The 18,474-nt window shown below is 45.2% G+C and overlaps 1 protein-coding gene across 1 annotated transcript in view; it reads right to left on the bottom strand.

Moving 5' to 3' along the window:
- The window catches only part of Ttc39c (tetratricopeptide repeat domain 39C), an 84,803-nt gene that overhangs the window by 40,933 nt on the left and 25,396 nt on the right, over positions 1-18,474 (bottom strand). The window contains exons 2-3 of the mRNA XM_040757847.1: positions 4,261-4,309; positions 2,228-2,356 (exon numbers count right to left, since the gene is read on the bottom strand). Of these exons, the coding sequence (XP_040613781.1) occupies positions 2,228-2,356; positions 4,261-4,309 (178 nt within the window). The remainder of the gene's footprint in view (positions 1-2,227; positions 2,357-4,260; positions 4,310-18,474) is intronic.

Below are 18,474 nucleotides of genomic sequence, written 5' to 3'. Positions count from 1 at the left end.
AAAACTAATAAGGGAGTCATCTATTTTCAGACAATGTAAATTTTTAATGCAAATGAAAGATATTAATATATGACACACCTCACACAGCAGATATCCTAAAAGGCCATTTTACAGCCTGTCTTTAGGGAACACTAATATTAGGGTGCATCCTTTGCTGTGGTAACTGAAATGCAAGGGTTAGAAACTGGTTACACATATATCCGTTAATCAAAATATTTCCTGAAATAAAAAATTAATCTCTAACTAGATCAGAAACCATACGTGAAATTTAAGAGATGTAAGTAAAAACAAGCAGAAAGTCAAATTACATTTTTAATACTAGTCTTTGTCATAAGGATGTTTCTAAATGGAATGAAAAAACAATCACTGTGACACAAGACCACACAGCATCCCTGAACAGACTGTCTGGAGTAACTGTACATAGTTTCAGAGTGGTGCAGAAATGACATGTTTTACCATGTATGTCAACTGTGCACATGGAGAACACAACACAACGACCGTTTCACCTCATTTTTCTAAGCTTTAACATAATCCATCATGGTCACTGTTGCTCCGTGTCAAGTCCAGCAGTCGCTGGTACAGAAAATTGACAGCTATGCTCGCATTTCCTCCCAGCAGCAGCATGCACCATGCAGGCTTGCCAGAGGGGTGAGGAACACCTGCAGCACAAGATGCCGCTTTAGCTACCGAGTGGCCCATCATGGATGTCAGCGACATAGCGCAGGAGTGACCCAGGCCAGGCACGGGAATGACCTTACAGTTAGAGAAAACAGAGACCTTGTTACCATGTACAATAAAGTACAACACTGTAGCTGTCCAGCTATGGGACCTCCACAGGCAACTCACCAGGGATCAGAGCCCCAGGCAGGAGAGTACAGAGGCAGGGGTGACAGAGGCAGGAAGAACCAAAGAATGAGTGGAAAGGACTAATGTTCTGGGATTCAGGGTAATGGCTTGGCAGGTAAAGCCAAGTGCACAAGCATGCTGAACTGAGCTCCAGGTCAAGAGCTCACACAGAAGGTAAGGAGTGGGCTGGCGGTGGTGACACACACCTTTAATCCCAGCACTCGGGAGGCAGAGGCAGGCAGATCTCTGAAAGTTTGAGGCCGGGCTGGACCGACAGCCTCCAAAACAATACAGAGAAACCCTGTCTCGTAAAACCAAAAAAAAAAAAAAAAAAAAAAGAAGGTAAGGAGTGCCGGTGCCCATCTGCAATCCCAGAACTAAAGCCTTCGCTAACATCTATGAGACCAGGCAGGCCTCACCCAAGGAAGCAGAGCGAAGATGAGCACTTGATGATGACTACCAACACATATGCATTAAGTCATGTGTGTGACATGTATGAAACCCAGACAGTGCCATCAGTATGGATGATGATCTATTGTGTGTTTGTGTGCATGTATCTACACAAGTATACAGAGGTCGGGGGACAGTGTCAGGCATGGCTCCTCCTCAGACACCACCCATCTTGTTTTGTCTTTTAATTTAAATTTCACCTGCGTGTGTGGCTACACAAGCAGGGGCCAATGACAGTCAGTTTTCTAGTCCACCCCCTGGGCCCCACTGCTTGAACTCAGGTTGTCAGGTCTGGCAGCAAGCGCCTTTTCCCAGGGAGGCTTCACCGCCACACCTCCTTGCTGTTTGAGACCGGTTAAGCCAGACCGACCCATGCATCCGTGCCTTCCCAGTGCTGGAGATTAAGCGCATGCCATCCTGCCTGGCCTTCTATATGGATTCTGGGACTGAGCTTAAGTCCTCGTGTGTACACAGTTGACAGTTGGGCTTCCTTCCCAGCCTGGATGGTGACCTCACTGAGACTTTGCTTATAACCAAAGGCTAGCAACTCCCCAGAAATTTAGATCAAGAGCTGGGTTCCAGAAACATGCCAGCATCTGATTATTCTATCGACCACTATCCTTGCGTGTGTAATCACACACAGGACACCCTCACCCCAAGAGCCTCCACCAAGGAGCTACGATGTTTTCATTTCTGTTGTGAGAAAATAGCCTCACCAAAAGCAGCTTAGGGAAAAAAGGATTTATGTGATCTCTAATTCCAAGTTGCAGTCCATCTTTCAGGGCGATCAAGGAAGACCCTAAAGCAGAGAGTCCCACCACACCCAGTCAAGACCCCGCGCTGCTTTCATCCGGCTTTCTCCCACCTCACACAGCTCAGCACCCCTGCTTAGGGAATGGGACCACCCACAGGCTAGAGCCACGTCACTCACATTCTTCTTAATTTTATTCTTGATTGCTTCAATGACTCCAGCCTCCTCACTTTCACACAGCTTTTCTGTAGTTTTGAGGTCATCGCACGCCAACTGCATTTTCTCTTCCTCGAATGTCATCATGGCATTCTTCCAGGAAACAGAAAGGATGAATGAATCAGTAAGCATAGGAATGGCAGGCTTTGTGGCCATGAAATGCCAAACTAGGAAAATCATCTCAATTATTGCCAAGTAAAAAAGGCTCACACTGTTACAGCACATCCTAAGCATTAAAGAAACTGTAATCTCAGTAGAAAATGAGATTTTATACCTCGATTATGCCAGCATGTGTTGGTGAATGTCTTTATAGTTGTCTTTTATACTCTTTTTAAAATTAAACATAATCGAAATGCTCTATAATTTTTTTATTCAGTTTTTATGACAGTGTCCCATTCGGAAGTTCATTGTACCCACTGGTGGATCCCTGGATTAAATATTGAACAAAAAAATGATAGCAAAGGAATAATTAGTAGATACCATTGGGAAATCTACCAGGACAGGAATCCTGAGGGTGGACTTACCCACAAGGAACTCACTTTGCATGATCTACAGTCACTCCTCAGTATCTGATGAGCCTCTGTGACTTGTACCCAGTACAACAGTGGACTTTTGTTGGCTTAGTTTTTTTTTTTAATGTGGTCTCATGTAGCCCATGCTGGCCTTGAAGTCAATATACAGACAACAATGACCTTGAACTTCTGCCCCTACCAGATACCAAAGCACCTTGGAAAGAATTGAGGTCTCTGAGCTGAACAGGCAACACAGACAGGACGTGCAGTTCTCTGGAGGCCTGGTGGGTCTGCTGTCTTTCCATTCTTCACTGGGCGGGGCTGGCATTCTAGGTTCCTTTGGCATTACTCTAACTGCCTTTAGCAATACAGCCAAACCAGACCTCAGTCCCCTCTGCCCCCTGTCCTTCCTGCCATCCTCCAGGCTGCTGTATGTCAGCTTTGATGAAACCTAACTCTCCACTTCTCCTCACCACATTACTTAGCCAAGACCCTCTGTCTCTGTCTCCATGGCTTCCGTGGCGGCTAATCTCAACTGTCAAATTGATGGGCTCTAAAATCACCTGGGAAGGCCTATGGGGTGGGAAGATCTATGCATTGTGTGTGACATCATGCCCTTCCTGGGATCTTGGACACCCTCTAAGTGTGACTAGGGCTCCAGTGTGACCAGCTACCTCAGGCTCCTGCCTGTGACTTCTAACCATGATGGACTATACCACAAACTGTGACCCACAACAAACCCTTTCACTAAGACAGACACTAATGCTAGAACAATCTTCCCCTAGATATGGAGCTGGCATTCCTACAAAGGGGAGGTCTTAACACTTCTGTTCCATTGAGAGAAAGCCAATAGCTTGAGTGAGAACACAGTTTATTGGTCCAGGTGGAGGACCAGGCAGGCCGTCTACAAGAGTCCCACTGGCTGCTATCTTTTTCAATCTTGAATGCAAATTTTCTCTCCCTTTAGTCTTTACTCAGCACATTTTCCCCATTACAAAATTCTATGATGAATTTTTTTCAATTATGTGTTTAAAACTAGCTTGTGTGACAAGCATTTCTGAAAAACAAAAGCACCCGGCTTCCTATATTGACCCTGACTGGAGCCGACTCCTCCGCTCGCAAGCAGCAGTATCGGAACGCTTTAGCTCACTCTCTGAACTCATCATCTAGGCTGTTGTCACTCAGTTTTGGAGCTAACCTTTCTTACTAAAGACTTTTCGTCTTGTCACACACAACCTTAATCTTTGAAGGACTATCAGTTAGATTTTTATTCTAAAACAAACAAACAAAATGTCAGGTTGGGAAAAATGTAACCTAAAAATTATATATAAGCATTTTATTTTTAAAAGTGGGGGAGAACATTTATCTCACGGACACTGGTTAATGGGGAAAAAAGCCTCAGGTTTTCTACAATATCCAGTCGGCAGGCAAACAGGCATTGGTTTAGATTGTTTTACAGCAACATCTCTTTTGATATCAACTTACCAAAAAGCTGACGAAGCTGGCTCCAAAACTCATTAACGGACTATGATTTCTGTTGAAGAAACAAACAAAGCATTGTATTAGAAGACTTACTTTAAAAGCACTTGGTAAACAGGACATATCATTCCATAACTCCATGCACTGGCCAGGGGTAAGCTAAGCAAGCCGATTAGACAACGCCACAGAGTTGAAGAGGCGAAGTGTCTCCTGGCTCCCCTACCTGGATGACACCTCAGTTCTTCCAGCAAGGGAGGTCTCGGTGTTCAGTATAACAGGCTGCCTAATAAACTTTTAAATTGTGGCCACAAAGGAGCTGGCAGTAAATATAGAGCTATAAATAGAAAGATACGCTAACATTGCTAGACCACAGCCAAACTTTACACATAAAGGGCGGGGCATGGTGGAGCAGGCCTGCAATACCAGCACTTGGGAGGCTGAGCCAGGAGGATCGTGAAGTTGAGGTTTCCCAGGCTAGCTGTAGAGCAAAGTCCTACCTCAAAAACAAACAAAACAGAAAACAGGACACACATGAAGTCAGTTTTATTTGTAGAAAAGGTCAAAGGGTGTTACCAGCTGGTCTGACCTCTCAAACTCACCACCCAAGGTTGAGAAGACCCTTAAGACACACTCATTCCCCACAGAGACACAGTCATTAGCCAATATTGCTTACAGTAAGCCCATGAGGAGACCAAACCAGGGCCAAGTGAGTCAAAACAGACAAGAACATAATCTTCAATTCAAACTAGAAACGAGTTCAAAATCCAGATCTCTGTAAATTGTAGAAGAGGAAAAGAAAGTCATATGCTTTTAAACGAAAAAAAAAATGTTGCTAATTTTTCACTATGCAAATACATGGCCAGTACATACACAACAAGTGTCGTGTATCAACTTATTTAGTCCATCTTACTAAACATTTAGATTGTGCCCAACATGAAAATAGGTGAGTGTGTGTGTGTGTAGGAGAGACAAAGTGAACCCTGTGTATCTGTGTATATGAACATTTACACCTCTGCCTGGGGATATCCTACCTGGACATCCTACCTGAGACAGGCAGACAGGGGGAACCATGGTCAGAATACATGCGCACTTCTTTCCTGTGGACGGGTGTGTTGTGGAGGGAGACTGCGATTCAATATATTTGGAATGCTGACCTGCTACGCTTTTCCCATCTCCTTTGTACTTCTGCCCATCCCATAGCTGCTGCTGCAAACAGGCAGTCAGCTTGCTTGTGAAGAGCCCAAAGCAGCAATCAGACCCCTAAGCTTAGCTGGGAGGTCTGTGTCACGACTACACTGCCCTCCACACACAAGCTGTTCACTCTCATTCCACAGCACACCCAGAGCCTAGATGTGGCCCAGGCTCCTGGATTCCATTAGCTGACTCTGGTGCCCACTCAGCAGGCAGTGGAGGACAGGAACCGGTGAGGGGGTGATGACCTTGCTCTTAAGGACAGTTGCTCTCAACACAGTGCTGGCCATCCCATCCCCTGCCTACAGGTCAGCCACTCTAACCACTGCTACTTTTGCTTCATAATCTTGGCTAAAATTAGCTTCCCGAGAACCACAGGAATTAATTATTCATGGTACCAAGTCTTGCCTGTTATTTCGCATACCATCTTATCATTTAAATGGGAAAAAATATGTTGACACCGGTCCAGCAGAGGCATTTTCTCTCCCTGAGGTCCCGTCCATCAAGCACCCAGCATGGGCGCACCAGACACTTACTGCTGTCCTTTCTCCACAGCTCTGCCAGCTGCAGGGCTCAGCCCACCCACGCTCACTTGCTGGGGCCACTCAGCCTTCTAACTTCAACGGATCCAACATTAACTTATCTCATCTTAATTAATTCTGGTCCACACATCTCTATACAAAACATGTCTTGGGGAATTTTAAAATGTCTCCAAAGATGTAAGGATGGTTACTGAAAACCCTGGGCTGAGGCAGAAGGAAACAGGGCTCAAGACTACTCATGAGGACCCCACAGTGGCAGGAAAGTCGCAACATGTGTTTGAAAAACTGATTGTCTAGGACTGTGGACACTGGCAGAATGCCTGTCTAGTATCCATGAGGCCCTGAGTTCACCACCAAGGCCATAGGTGTTAGGGCAAACATCTTTGAACGCTGTACCTGGAAGGGGAAGCAAGAGGGTTGGGAGTTCAAGTCATTCAACTACACAGTAAGTCTGAGGCAAGCCTGGGCTATATAAATATATGTAAATATACATTTACAATATACTATAAATAAATCACAAAGATGAAAATGGTATCCAGAAGGTAAGGTGGAGGAAATGAGGGCAAACATGAATGCTCTTGCATTCACATTGCTCACAGAAGAGACTGTGGAGCCGGAAACAGGAGTAATAGGCTATCATAGGAACCAAAGGAACCTCTGTGTAAATCCAAGTCCCTTCACACTGCAGGGGATCGGGTGACATAATCAACAGACTTTAATGTGTGTTAACCTAACAGCACATAACTGCTACGGAATGACCTCAGAAGCCCTCCCCAGGGACGCCGCTCCACAAGGCTCAAGCCGTTTCCACGGGTCACGTCCTTGCAGGACACACCACCATGATGTGACGAGGCACAGATGGCCCTCACACAGCTAGGCGAGGCCAATGCTAGGTACTTGACCTCCCGAAACTGTGAGCAAAATAAAACTGCCCTCAGACAGTCCACTGTAGGGGTAAGAAGTCAGTGCAAAATGTAGGAATTTTCAAAACAAAAAGTTAAAATACACACAAGTAAAAATGCACACATTCCCCCAAAAAGGTACCTTTTGGAATCCACTGGTGAGGGCTCTCTTTTTTTTTTTTTTTTTTTTTTTCGAGACAGGGTTTCTCTGTATTGTTTTGGAGGCTGTCCTGGAACTCACAGAGATCCACCTGCCTCTGCCTCCCGAGTGCTGGGGTTAAAGGCGAGCTCCACCAACACCCGGCTGGGGGGGGGTTCTCTTTATGTTCACTTCGCCATTATAGTTTAGTTTTCGGAAATGGACCATCAGTCATAAAATGGTTCTGAACTTTTCACTCTACCACAATGAAAAGTTTCCCACCAAAGGATAGATAACCTGTTGAGAATACAAGGAAGCAATTTGTCATCTGCCCCTATGGTGACCAGCATCTCAAGGGAGAAGAACTCTTTCAAGCTTCTCCAGGATATTCCAAACGCAACTGATGAGGATTTGTTCTCGGAAAGACAGTGGGAGGGGATGTCTACATTGATTTCTTTCCATCTTTACACTAAAGTGTATTTATTCTTTTGTGGCATTAAGTGCATGGGTACAGGGGAAGCATGCATGCAGAGGTGCATGAGTCACTTCTCCCCTGAACTCAGGTAGTCGGCTGGCGATAGGCAGCAGGCACCATCACTCACTGAACCATCGTACCAGTCTTATACTTTATCCTTAAAGGAATATTTTCCCACCAGATGAATTGGCATAACTGTCAGGTGGCTCTGCCTGGATACACCTCTGCAAATGGGGTTTTATCAAACAGGGGGGAAATTCCAAGTCTTTGATTTTTTTTCTAAAAATGTTCTAAATTCATATAATGTTAAGTTCTTAGAAGGATATTTCAAAATGACTTTTCTGCCCTCCAAATGTGTGAGCACATGGAGCCTTGTATAACCCAGGAGGGCCCTGGGCCCTGGGCCCCCTGAATCCAGTCAGCGGATGATGAGCATTGTTCACACATTACAGGTGTGAGTCTCCAGACCTGAGGACAGAAGAGAAATGAATGAACTCCTCCCTGCTGCTCTTAGTGACACCCAGTCTCTTCTATGACCTGTGATGCTCTCAACCACAGCCCAGGGATCACTGCACCACCACAGCTAACTTTACACAGCTAGCAAAAAAAAAAACCAAACAAACAAAAACAAACAAACAAAAAAAAAAACAGGCCACATGTGGATGCCTCTGGACCTTGTCTTCAGAAACAGAATTGCCAACAGCAAAAGAGAAATTCTGTCTGCTCTGACTAGTACCATCAAAAGCAGCTGCGAGAATACAGTAGCCTGATATTTCTGGTTTTGTAGCCATAACACAGAATCGCAGGTAATAAAACAAAAACAAAAGGTAAGTTGAACTACATTAAAATCACAGGCTTCTATGAATCAGAGGACACAATCAAGGGCACACAGGTAGCCACTATGAACTAAAGAGGGACTAGCTGTGAACCCTGTGTCTCTAAAGTCGTCAGATCCAGAGGTTAAGAAGAATGCCTTCAACTTAACAGCACCAAAAACAAAAGTGCAAGAATGGGCTGGCAAGATGGTTCACTGGGTGCAGGTGCTTGTTGACAATTCCGGTTCAACTCCCAGAACTCATGTAAAGATTGGAGGAGAAAAATGACTCCACAAAGTTGTCTCTGGTGTCTACACACATGCTATGGCAAGCATTCTCTCTCTCTCTCTCTCTCTCTCTCTCTCTCTCTCTCTCTCTCTCTCTCTCTCTCTCACACACACACACACACACGTATATCTGTGCATGCACATGTGCGCGCACGTACACACAAGCTAATTATAAATTATAACCATAAAAATAAAATAAAAAGAGGTCAAAGCTTGGGCTGCAAAGTTGGCTCCTCAGTTAAGATGACCGAGGTTGGGTTCCCAGGCCCATATGAGGTGGCTCACAGCCACCTGTAGCTCAGCTCTAGATCAGTCGGCACCCTCTCCTGTTCCTCTCTGGCACTATGCTCACTTGCAGAAATCTACACAAAAACACATATTTATGTAATTAAAATTGGAAGTAAAATCTTTTATATAAAATGAGTCAAGAGCTAGGCATTTTTTTCAGATACACCAGTGACCCAACAAGGCAGGAACAGGTGCTGAACACCACTAACCACCAGGGAAATATGCGCAAAGACATAAGACAGCATCTCACACCTATCAATCTCACACCTATCAGGATGGCCACTAAGTAACAGGAAGTAGCAGGCTCTGAAGAGGACATGGAGGAACAGAACTCCAGTCCTGAAGCAGCTGGGAGACTATAGATGGTATCAGTAACTACACACAATACCACTGCTCTTCACAACAATTACCAACAGAACTGTCTTATGACGCAGAAACCCTCTGTCTACTCAGCCCCACGCTGAAAGAAAGCAAGACTCAGAACATGTTTGCACAACCTAGTTCACAGCAGCATCATTTACAATGGGCAAACAGTGGGAACAATCCCAGAGTCCACCACGGATGCACAGAGAAGCAAAGGGTACACAGACATGCAACAGGATATGCTCCCACTGAAGTGACCAGTCCCCCATTTTAGCAGCCATGACAGGCTACCATGTGCTTGCATGACCTTACCGATCCTGTCCTGGTCACTAGGAGGTCAGATGCCCTCCCCGTGGCAAGGAGCCAATCATAAGTTAGCTGACGGGGCTGTGCTTTATGGCTTTGGGTGTGCTTTATAGACAATTGCATAACAGTGACATAGCAACCGCCCTGGGAGGGCCTATGGGCCATAACAACCATTTGACCAATCAACACAGGGCAGGTGGTCCAAGCCTGGAAGTACACCAATCCTGAGACTGTTTCATACTCCTAGACACTCCCCTTACGCTGCCCTTTAAGGTCCCTGCCTGGAGGTTGCTCGGGGTCTTTCTCTAGCCATCCGCCATGGTGGCAGGATGAAGAGCCTGAGCTAATGGGTTTAGCTCGTTAAATAACTTCAATAAAAGACTCTTGGCTTTTGCATCAAAATGGGCCTCTTGGTGATTTTGGGGTTCAGAATCTGGGTACAACATTCTACCTCAAGCTATAGGATGGGTGAACTTTGAAGATACAGGGTAAATTGAGAATCACCAGTCACGAAAAGACAAACATGCCATGATCCTACTCACTGAAGGCAGCTAGTATAGGCAAATCCATGGAGAGAAAAAGGACCACGGTGGCCACTGGGGCTGGGAGGAGGAGAAGTGGGAGGGTTAATTTAAAGGAGATCGAGCTGTAGTGTCACACGACGGGAAGAATCCTGCAGATTGCTTGCAAAACAATATGAATGGCTGAGACAGGAGCTGAAGAGATGCATCAGAGGATAAGAGCACTGGTTGCTCTTCCAGAGGACATGGTTGGATTCCCAGCACCCCCAGGGCAGTCTACAACCATAACTCCAATTCCACGGGATCCATGTGATATGGGAAGTCCTGTGATTATGTCAATAAAGCACTGTTGGGCCAATAGGGAACCAAGATAGGTGGGACTAGGAGTCCAGGAGGACTCTGGGTAGGAGAAAGACAGGAAGTCAAGATGTAACGCCATGGGGTAGGAAGCCCGGAACTATTCTCCAGTAATAGAAATACTTACATTAACAATTATGGGGTAATTACTTAAGTCAGAGCTAGCCAGTAAGAAACAAGCAAGGCCAACAGCTTCATAATTAATATAGCCTCCTGCGTGTTTATTTGGGACTGATGCGGCTCTAGAACCAGGCTGGCTGGACGGCTTCTCTCAAGGAAAAGGATTCCCTTTACATCCATGATAGCTTCTAACTTGATCCTCAGGCATTAGGCACGCAATCATGCACATATATACCTGCAGGCAAAATGCCCACACACATGAAATAAATTAAAAAATGGCTAGCATGATAAAATAATGTGTTGCATATATTTTGCCACAGTTTAAAAATTTCTTCATACGGAAAACAAAACAAAACAAAAAACCCAACTGTGTGCAAAGAAACAAATCGTATCATAAAATAACTCCAAGCACTTGGAGGTGGTGGCAGAAGAATCGGAGTTTAACGTCATCCTCAGAGGCACTGTGAGTTTGAAACCAGCATGAACTAGAAGAGACTGTGTAAGCAAAATAGGAATGGAAAATCGTTTGAGCTAAAATTGTTTAAGGCACTTTAATGTAGAAACAAAAGCTGTGTGCATAGCATATTCCAATAGATACATGCAAAGAAAAATGGAAAGATTTGTTTTGTGAGGTAGAAATGGAGGGTATTTTCCAATAAGAAGGTAGTATTTAGATACATATTTGTGCATCTGTTAACAATAATAATCAAAGGAAAAGAGGCTAACAACTTGAAAGATGCTGTGGGTTCATGGCAAGGGTTGAAGGGAATGTGCAGGAGGGGCTGAAGGGAGGAAAGGAAGAGAGAAACTGATGTGATTCTATATCAATTACTTAAAAACTGAAATAAGATCAAAAGTGTGTGTGTGGAGGGGATTGACAGCCGTGCCTACACAGCTGGCATGTCAGAGTTGCACTGTGATGTGGACACCGCGTCTTCTATTCCCCTTTCAGAATGACAACATATCATTCATGTCAATTTACTTGTTCCGAACACTCCTTCGAATTCAGTCGTGGCCTCCATAACGCTCAACAGAGGAGACCATCCACCCACCAAAATAATGGGCTGGGTCAGCAGCAAACAGGTAAACTCTGCCTCTGTGGGAGTGTGCTGTTCACCTTGTGGCAAGCTGAGGCCCAGCCAGACCCATCTGTGGTCTAAGGTTAGCAGAGTACTAGACCCTACGAAGTAAGAAGAAAGACCCTTGTATGGGGTTTCCCTACAGATACCTGCTCATATTCTACTTTTTAAGAAAATATGTTAAATTATGTGTAAATGATTGTCTGTGTGGGGACATGTATATTTGTGAGTGCTGGTAACCTCGGAGCCCACAGCAGGAGTACATACCCTCAACTGCTGTGCTTTCTCTCAGAGTTCCTTTTATATTAGCTACAAGGTAATAAAATACAAATTACATGAATTTTATGTAGCCCCTTCAAAGGAAGAAGGAAGGAAGGGAAGAGTGAAGGAGAGACGGGGACAACCACTAAGCCTTTAGTCTAACAAACGGAACCACACCGTGTGATTTCAGCTGGGTCTCATCTAATGAAATACCTATTTTAATATAAAACCACCCACACTAAGCTGACTCCATGCCACTGCCAAAATAAATACAGGGCCATTACAACAAGTCATTTGATGAGGTCAGCGTTAGAAGCTAACACAATTGCTTGACATGTCACAGTGAGGACTAAGCAGAGCAAGTCTTCAAATGCCTCGGTGTACTAACCCTGAGCCTGATTGTACCCCACTCAGCTGGAATTGGTGGTTCCTGGACTGTGGTTCCATCCGTCTGGTCCGGTATCCCAAGTTCTCTAACTACAGGGCAGGAAGCTATAACCATGCACAACATGGAAGCCTCAGTCTCCACGCAAAGGTGGCAGCGTTACTAAAGGAAGGTGTGGTGGCCAGCTGTTGTCACTGAAGAGACTGCAGGGAAGAGCAGGGACATTTCCAGTTAGATCATCTGACATGCGCAGGCTGAGGAGAGGGTCTTGCACGTGCAGAAAAGAAAAGGGAGCTCGGAAGAGACGAGTGACAAACTCCAGGCCCATGAGTGCCCAGACATCCCTGCCAGGGTTAAGGGGAGCTTGACCAGGTTCTTCAGGCTTAGCTCTGCCCTCCTTGGAGAAAGGCCCCAGAGAGAAGTAAACAATGACAGGGCATCCCCAAAGCAGCCCAGGGTCCCTACCTTCAGCCCAGAGTTTATCAGAAACAGGTCTTAGATTCTTTACACTATCTCAATCCAAAGTGTTGGACCTCTGGGTCAACAAAAGGGCTCAGCAAGTAAAGGAGCCTGCTGCCAAGCCTGACAACTTGAGTTCTAGCCCCAGGACTGACATGCCAGGAGAGAACCAACTCCCACAGGTTAGTTGTCTCTAACCTCCACAAACACGTCATGGCATGACCCCACACTCCTAACACACAATGTATAAGTAAAGTAATGAAAAAGAAAAGCTCTAAGCCAACAGTATAAAGAAAAGTGGCCCATCTACTATGGCAGCTAAGAACATGAGATATAAGGTTTTCTAAAAGGAATTTTTTCTAACTTAATTTCTAGTAGAAAAATATTCAAAGGGAAAAATCAAATTTCTTCTGGAAGATCTCAGTTTAAAACACTTCCTGCATGCATCAGCATGTATAGAGATCGCACAGGTGGGCAGCAGCCTTCTGGACCATGCTGCAGATCATGGAGGAAATAAAATGTGGAGTCAGCCTGATGGTGATTCCAGTCACTGGTGCCATCCTCCCAACAGGGCTGAGAGACAGGAACACACAGCCTAACTGCAGAGCACTTCACCACCCCACTTGCTGAAGGATTCCATGCCAGCTCTGGGGTTGGAGCTGTATCACGGCTGACAGAGTACTGTCTGACAGGGTTTGATCTCCAGTACCACGTAAGCTGGGCCTGACTATTCATACCTGCAATCTCAGCACTCGGGAGGAGTTCAAGGCCATCCTTGGCTACACAGAGATTTGGAGATCAGACTGGGATACATAAGACCTGTCTCAAATAATGAAACAAATAAAATGGTGTTAATTCTTTCCGAGTCCAATGGTTAGGAGGATGATTAAGGAATCGGGCCACTAGGGAGAAAAGTTACAAACAGACTCGTCTAGTGGTAGAACTTTCCAAGCAAGGGGTGCCCAGAGGGCCAATAGCGGCATGACTGCTGGGGAATAACCAAGCACTTTCTGATTAGACTTGAGACTTACTCCAGTGGTGGGAATTCAGGCCTGAAACACAGATCTGGTCAAAATCCCATGGATGGGATTGTGGTAGACACTTACTACTGTTACTTTCTAAATAGTCATGCTGTCAACTGCTTTCTTAATATTTATATTTATACCCATAGACTAGGGCTGCTCTTAACCTTGGTCAAACTGTTCTCTCTCTCTCTCTCTCTCTCTCTCTCTCGTGGGTATCAGTCAACAGAGACTCATAACTTGTCAGAGAATAAGTGAATCTTGAGTGTTCAGTCTAAACATGCATCTATATCAAAGCCATCCCCCGAGGCTCGGGGACCCTTGGGGACGTGCTGGCGGGTAAGCCCGAGAGCTGGGGAATAGGAGGGGTGCTGTGAAGCCGTACGGCAATGGCGTTCATGAGCTCACAGTAGCTACCAGTAAGCCAGTCAACATTCCACGCTGGATGTGAGAGAGACGTCGGCCATCCCTGGCTGAAGAACAATTGGCAAAGTGATGGCTGCTGGAAGACAGGGAGTACCTTTCTTCCAGTGTACCGCCACGCTCTTGGCGGATGGTCCTACACACATGTGGGCAGCACTCGTTGGGCTCTGTGGTTATTAAAAAGAAGAGGAGGGGGACATGGAGGTTGGAGGGGGATGTGTGGGTTAGATACTATCAAGGTCTGTGGCACACTGGAACAGGGAAGCTCTTAGGTCAGGCATGAGACGGCATGGGAAGCAGGACAGGACTGGACTTCCTCTCACGGAGGAACAGGATAAGGTAACCAGGAGCCTGGGTGGTCCACTCTACAGCTTGGGGGTAATTCTCTATCAGCACCTCGATAAAAGTAACTCGGCCTTTGATCCTTGTGCCCTGCAGACAACAGCTCTGATCAGTGCACTCCTGTGGACGCACAATGAAGTTGGGCAGTTACCCCGCTAGCCCAGCATGCACAGCACACAGCTAACACCTGTGTCAGTTAAAAAAATGTAGGCTCAGCCATTAAAATGACAAAGGTATGTATCTCTGGCAAGTTACTCCTCAGAGGCCCTAGAGGAACTCTAAAAAGGCAGACCCCTGACCAGCTACTTTTTATCACTAGTACCTCACAAGGGAAGATCTACCTGGGCCGGGGGAACCCCCCAAACTTAGGACGGAACACCCCTAAGAACAGGGCAGAGGACAGAGTGGGAGGCCAGGGGCAACAGGCAGAAAGCTGAGAAGCCCCTTTCTCACAGTCCCCAGTGTCAGGACCCCAGCAACCATGCCTGGGGGAGCTGGGCGTGGGCAAACTACAGAAGAAGGTAGCCAGTGAGGAATGCAGCCTGACCCCAAGTCACCACCGTTGATTTCCTGGGTGAGAAATCTAGGTTGGAACTATTAGGTTAGGTGGATACTTGAGAAATAAAACAGCTACATGAAACTCGTTAGAGTCCAGGTGAAAATTGGAAAAATATGAACTGTTTTGGTTTTATTTCTTTGCCCATTACGACATTAAGCCTGTAAAATGTCAAAATCAACATCAAATGTGAGAAGGGAGCGCCTTGCTCTCTGGCCTAAGGCTTTGGCGCATGGCATCTTCACCCAGGCTACTGCCCAACTCGTTCCTCAACGGTTCCTGCTTGGCCTCCAGGCCGATCCAAACACGCAGCCCCACACTTGTCCGGTCCCTAAGGTGAGAGTGGGAGCCCCTCTGGGTTCTTGAGAAACAGCAGCTTGGCGCCCATGAGGGGCCAGGGTCTAGACTGCTCTTGCTGAACAGGCTAGCACGTGAATGAATGAATACAAGTCCTTAGGAAATCTGCATCTGGTACTGAGCTGGCTGGGCCATCTACCGTCGTTCCTGTGTTGCAATACGTTTACTGAATAAAGACAATAACTAAAACAGTGCTTGGCAGACAGCAGGTACAGAGGGAGGAGGTAGGAGGGTGATGAATAATGAATGATTTTTAAATAAACAAAAATCCATGTTTTTGAAGCCGGTCTTTGAAGCACAGAAATTGCTTACAATGATTTGCTGCCTCTCTCAAGCGCTCTCTGTAACTATCACTCTGTAAACATAGATTTTACTCACGAGACTCTTAAGATAATCTAAGGTGGCATTGCATGGGCAGTATGATACAATGGTAAGGTTTCTCTTAAGTTTTCACATACATGTTAACTATGTAACTGTGTGTGTGCACTGATGTCTTATTTGTAACTATAGTTTTACAATTCAGTGGCTTACAGTTGTCTACATATGGTAGAATTATACCTGTAATTCCAGCCTCACCTGTAATCCCAGCACTTGTGAGACTGAGTCCCAGGCCAGCCTGGGCTACAGTGTGTTTTAGGTCAGCGAAGGCTTCAGACAGAAACCATCTCAAAAAACCCAACACCAACAAAACACAAACTGAAGGTTTAAATTGTGTTTTTACAGAGAATATATTCCACAATGGGGAACAAAAACCTTCTTTTCTGCCTACACAGTCAACCCCAGACTAAAAACAAGTCTTGCATTAAAAAAATTCAGCAAAAGGAAGAGAGGCTGGAGTGTGGCTAAAACGTCTTGCTGCTCTTGCAGAGGATGAGTTCGGCTCCCAGCACTGCACCAGGCAGCAGCACGCATACATGTATCAATAAAATAAAATAAACCCTAAAAAAGAAACAGTTGCAAAACAGCAATGGCTGCTATGAAAGTGGCAGTTTACGAAAGAAATGCAATCATTTCTACAATGAGCAGAAAGGAGTATCCAAAGAGGAAGAAATACGAATGTCACACCAGTTACTGTTCACATGACTATAATAATGTCACATAGCTTATTCAAAATTGCAACTTCATAATACATCTAGAAAACATATGATGTGTTTCTTTACCAAATTCCATGGTTTATTATTGGCACACAAATAATTAAGATGCCATATTTTAAATGTCTGCTGTGGCAGAGACATGATCAGGTCACCGTCACACATGCAGCAGATGCCACTTACTGAGAGATGTGACCTGCCAACAGAAAGACTGAGAGCCCTGCCTATCAAAGCCGCACTGTGGGGAGTGAGCCGACACTGTGTAGCACAAGCATGGGTTAGGATAGGGCAGTGTGTGTGTGGGGGGGGAATGAGCAGACACTGTGTAACACAAGCGAGCGTGGGTAAGTGGTAGGGCAGCATGGCCTCTCCCTGGATCCCCCATTACCTGCCTCTATTGGTCCTGTTTTTAAAGTAACATTCAATTTTGTGACAATATGTGAAGACTGTAAACCCCAGCAGCAGGCACTATTTCCTTCTTTGTTTAGTAAGCTGTCAAGTTAAACCACAAGCATGCGGGGCTGGGTTTGCACCACCACAGTGCACACTGGTTCCCTCCATGCGCCACCTGCCTTCCCGCCACAGAAACACACAGGGGAGGGGAGGCAAGGTGGCTTGAGTGAGTGACACAGGCACCCGCTGCCAGCCCTGATGTCCTGAGTCCAATCCCAGCACCTGCGTGACAGAAGAACACACTTCACTCCTACAGGTTGTTCTGCGACTTCCACGTGTGCTGTGTGTGTGGCACATGGACACTCTTGCAGATAATCAAAATGTGAAAAGATTTAAGACATGAAAGAAAGGAGGAGGAAGATGAAGAAAGAATGGGAAAGAAAGGGAAGGGAAAAAGAAAAAATACTAGTAAGTCTAAGAACGTGTATATTATGATTTTCCTAGAACAAGTTACCACTTGCTCTAAGTACACACTCAAGTTAGGTAAGCTGTATATCCATAAAGCTTCACATAAAAAATTGTGAGAGTCTCCAAAGTTAAGTATGTTAAACTAAAGTTTTAAACACAGGCACACAACACCAAAAATCCAATGAACTGGAGAAGCTGGTATTCAGGGACAGCTAGGCATTTCAGTAAAATATCAATCAGACTGTCTGAGTCAAAACACAAGTGCCAGGTATCGAAAGAAATGCCTTTATTCCCATCACTCAGGGGCAGAGGCAGCTGGGTCTCTGTGAGGTGGAGGCCAGCCTGGTCTACACTGTGAGTTGCAGGCCAGTCAGGACAATATACTGAGACCATGTCTCAAAAAACAAACAACAACAAAAGCAAAGAAAAACAAAATCAAATTACTTGGAGCAAAAAGAAAACAAATTCAAATGGACTTCCTGAGGAAGTGTAGGTAACACATTTTACTGATATACATTCAAATGTGCATCCAGACAGTGACTGTGAGAATGAAAATTGATGCAAAAAACTGTAAAAGCATGTGTGCTCCCTCTCCCTCTCCCTCTCTGAAGTTCCTAAGAGTGTACCCTAAAGAAATGAACAGTTATAAACAAAGGTGCTTACTATGATATCTTATAGAGTTCCAGCAATAAGTATAATGAGAAATATGGATAGTTACACAAATTAAATATATTCACCTAGATTATTGTTTAGCCATTTATCATAAAAAACAATCCTAAGGGACACTCCCTCTTGGCTGTTTGAAAAGGCAGGGTATAGAATGTTGTTGACTTGATCATAGAATTGTTATGGCACCAACAGGTTCTGCGACCTCTCAGCCCGTGTTCCTCCTTGCTGAGTCTGACCAAGTAACTACCTGAGGGACATAGAAGCAAACCGGAAAGGAATGCAATCTGAAACTTGCAATTATGCTAGTCACCGTCATTATGTCTGTTTAAAATTCAGAACACAAAACAGCACACACACAATGACAAACTATATGAAACAGCTCAACAAATAAACAAGAAAAAGGTAGCTT

This window comes from Mesocricetus auratus, unplaced genomic scaffold, assembly GCF_017639785.1.
Source record: "Mesocricetus auratus isolate SY011 unplaced genomic scaffold, BCM_Maur_2.0 Super-Scaffold_100015, whole genome shotgun sequence".
Lineage (NCBI taxonomy): Eukaryota > Metazoa > Chordata > Mammalia > Rodentia > Cricetidae > Mesocricetus > Mesocricetus auratus.
This window is presented reverse-complemented; position numbering and strand designations above follow the sequence as displayed.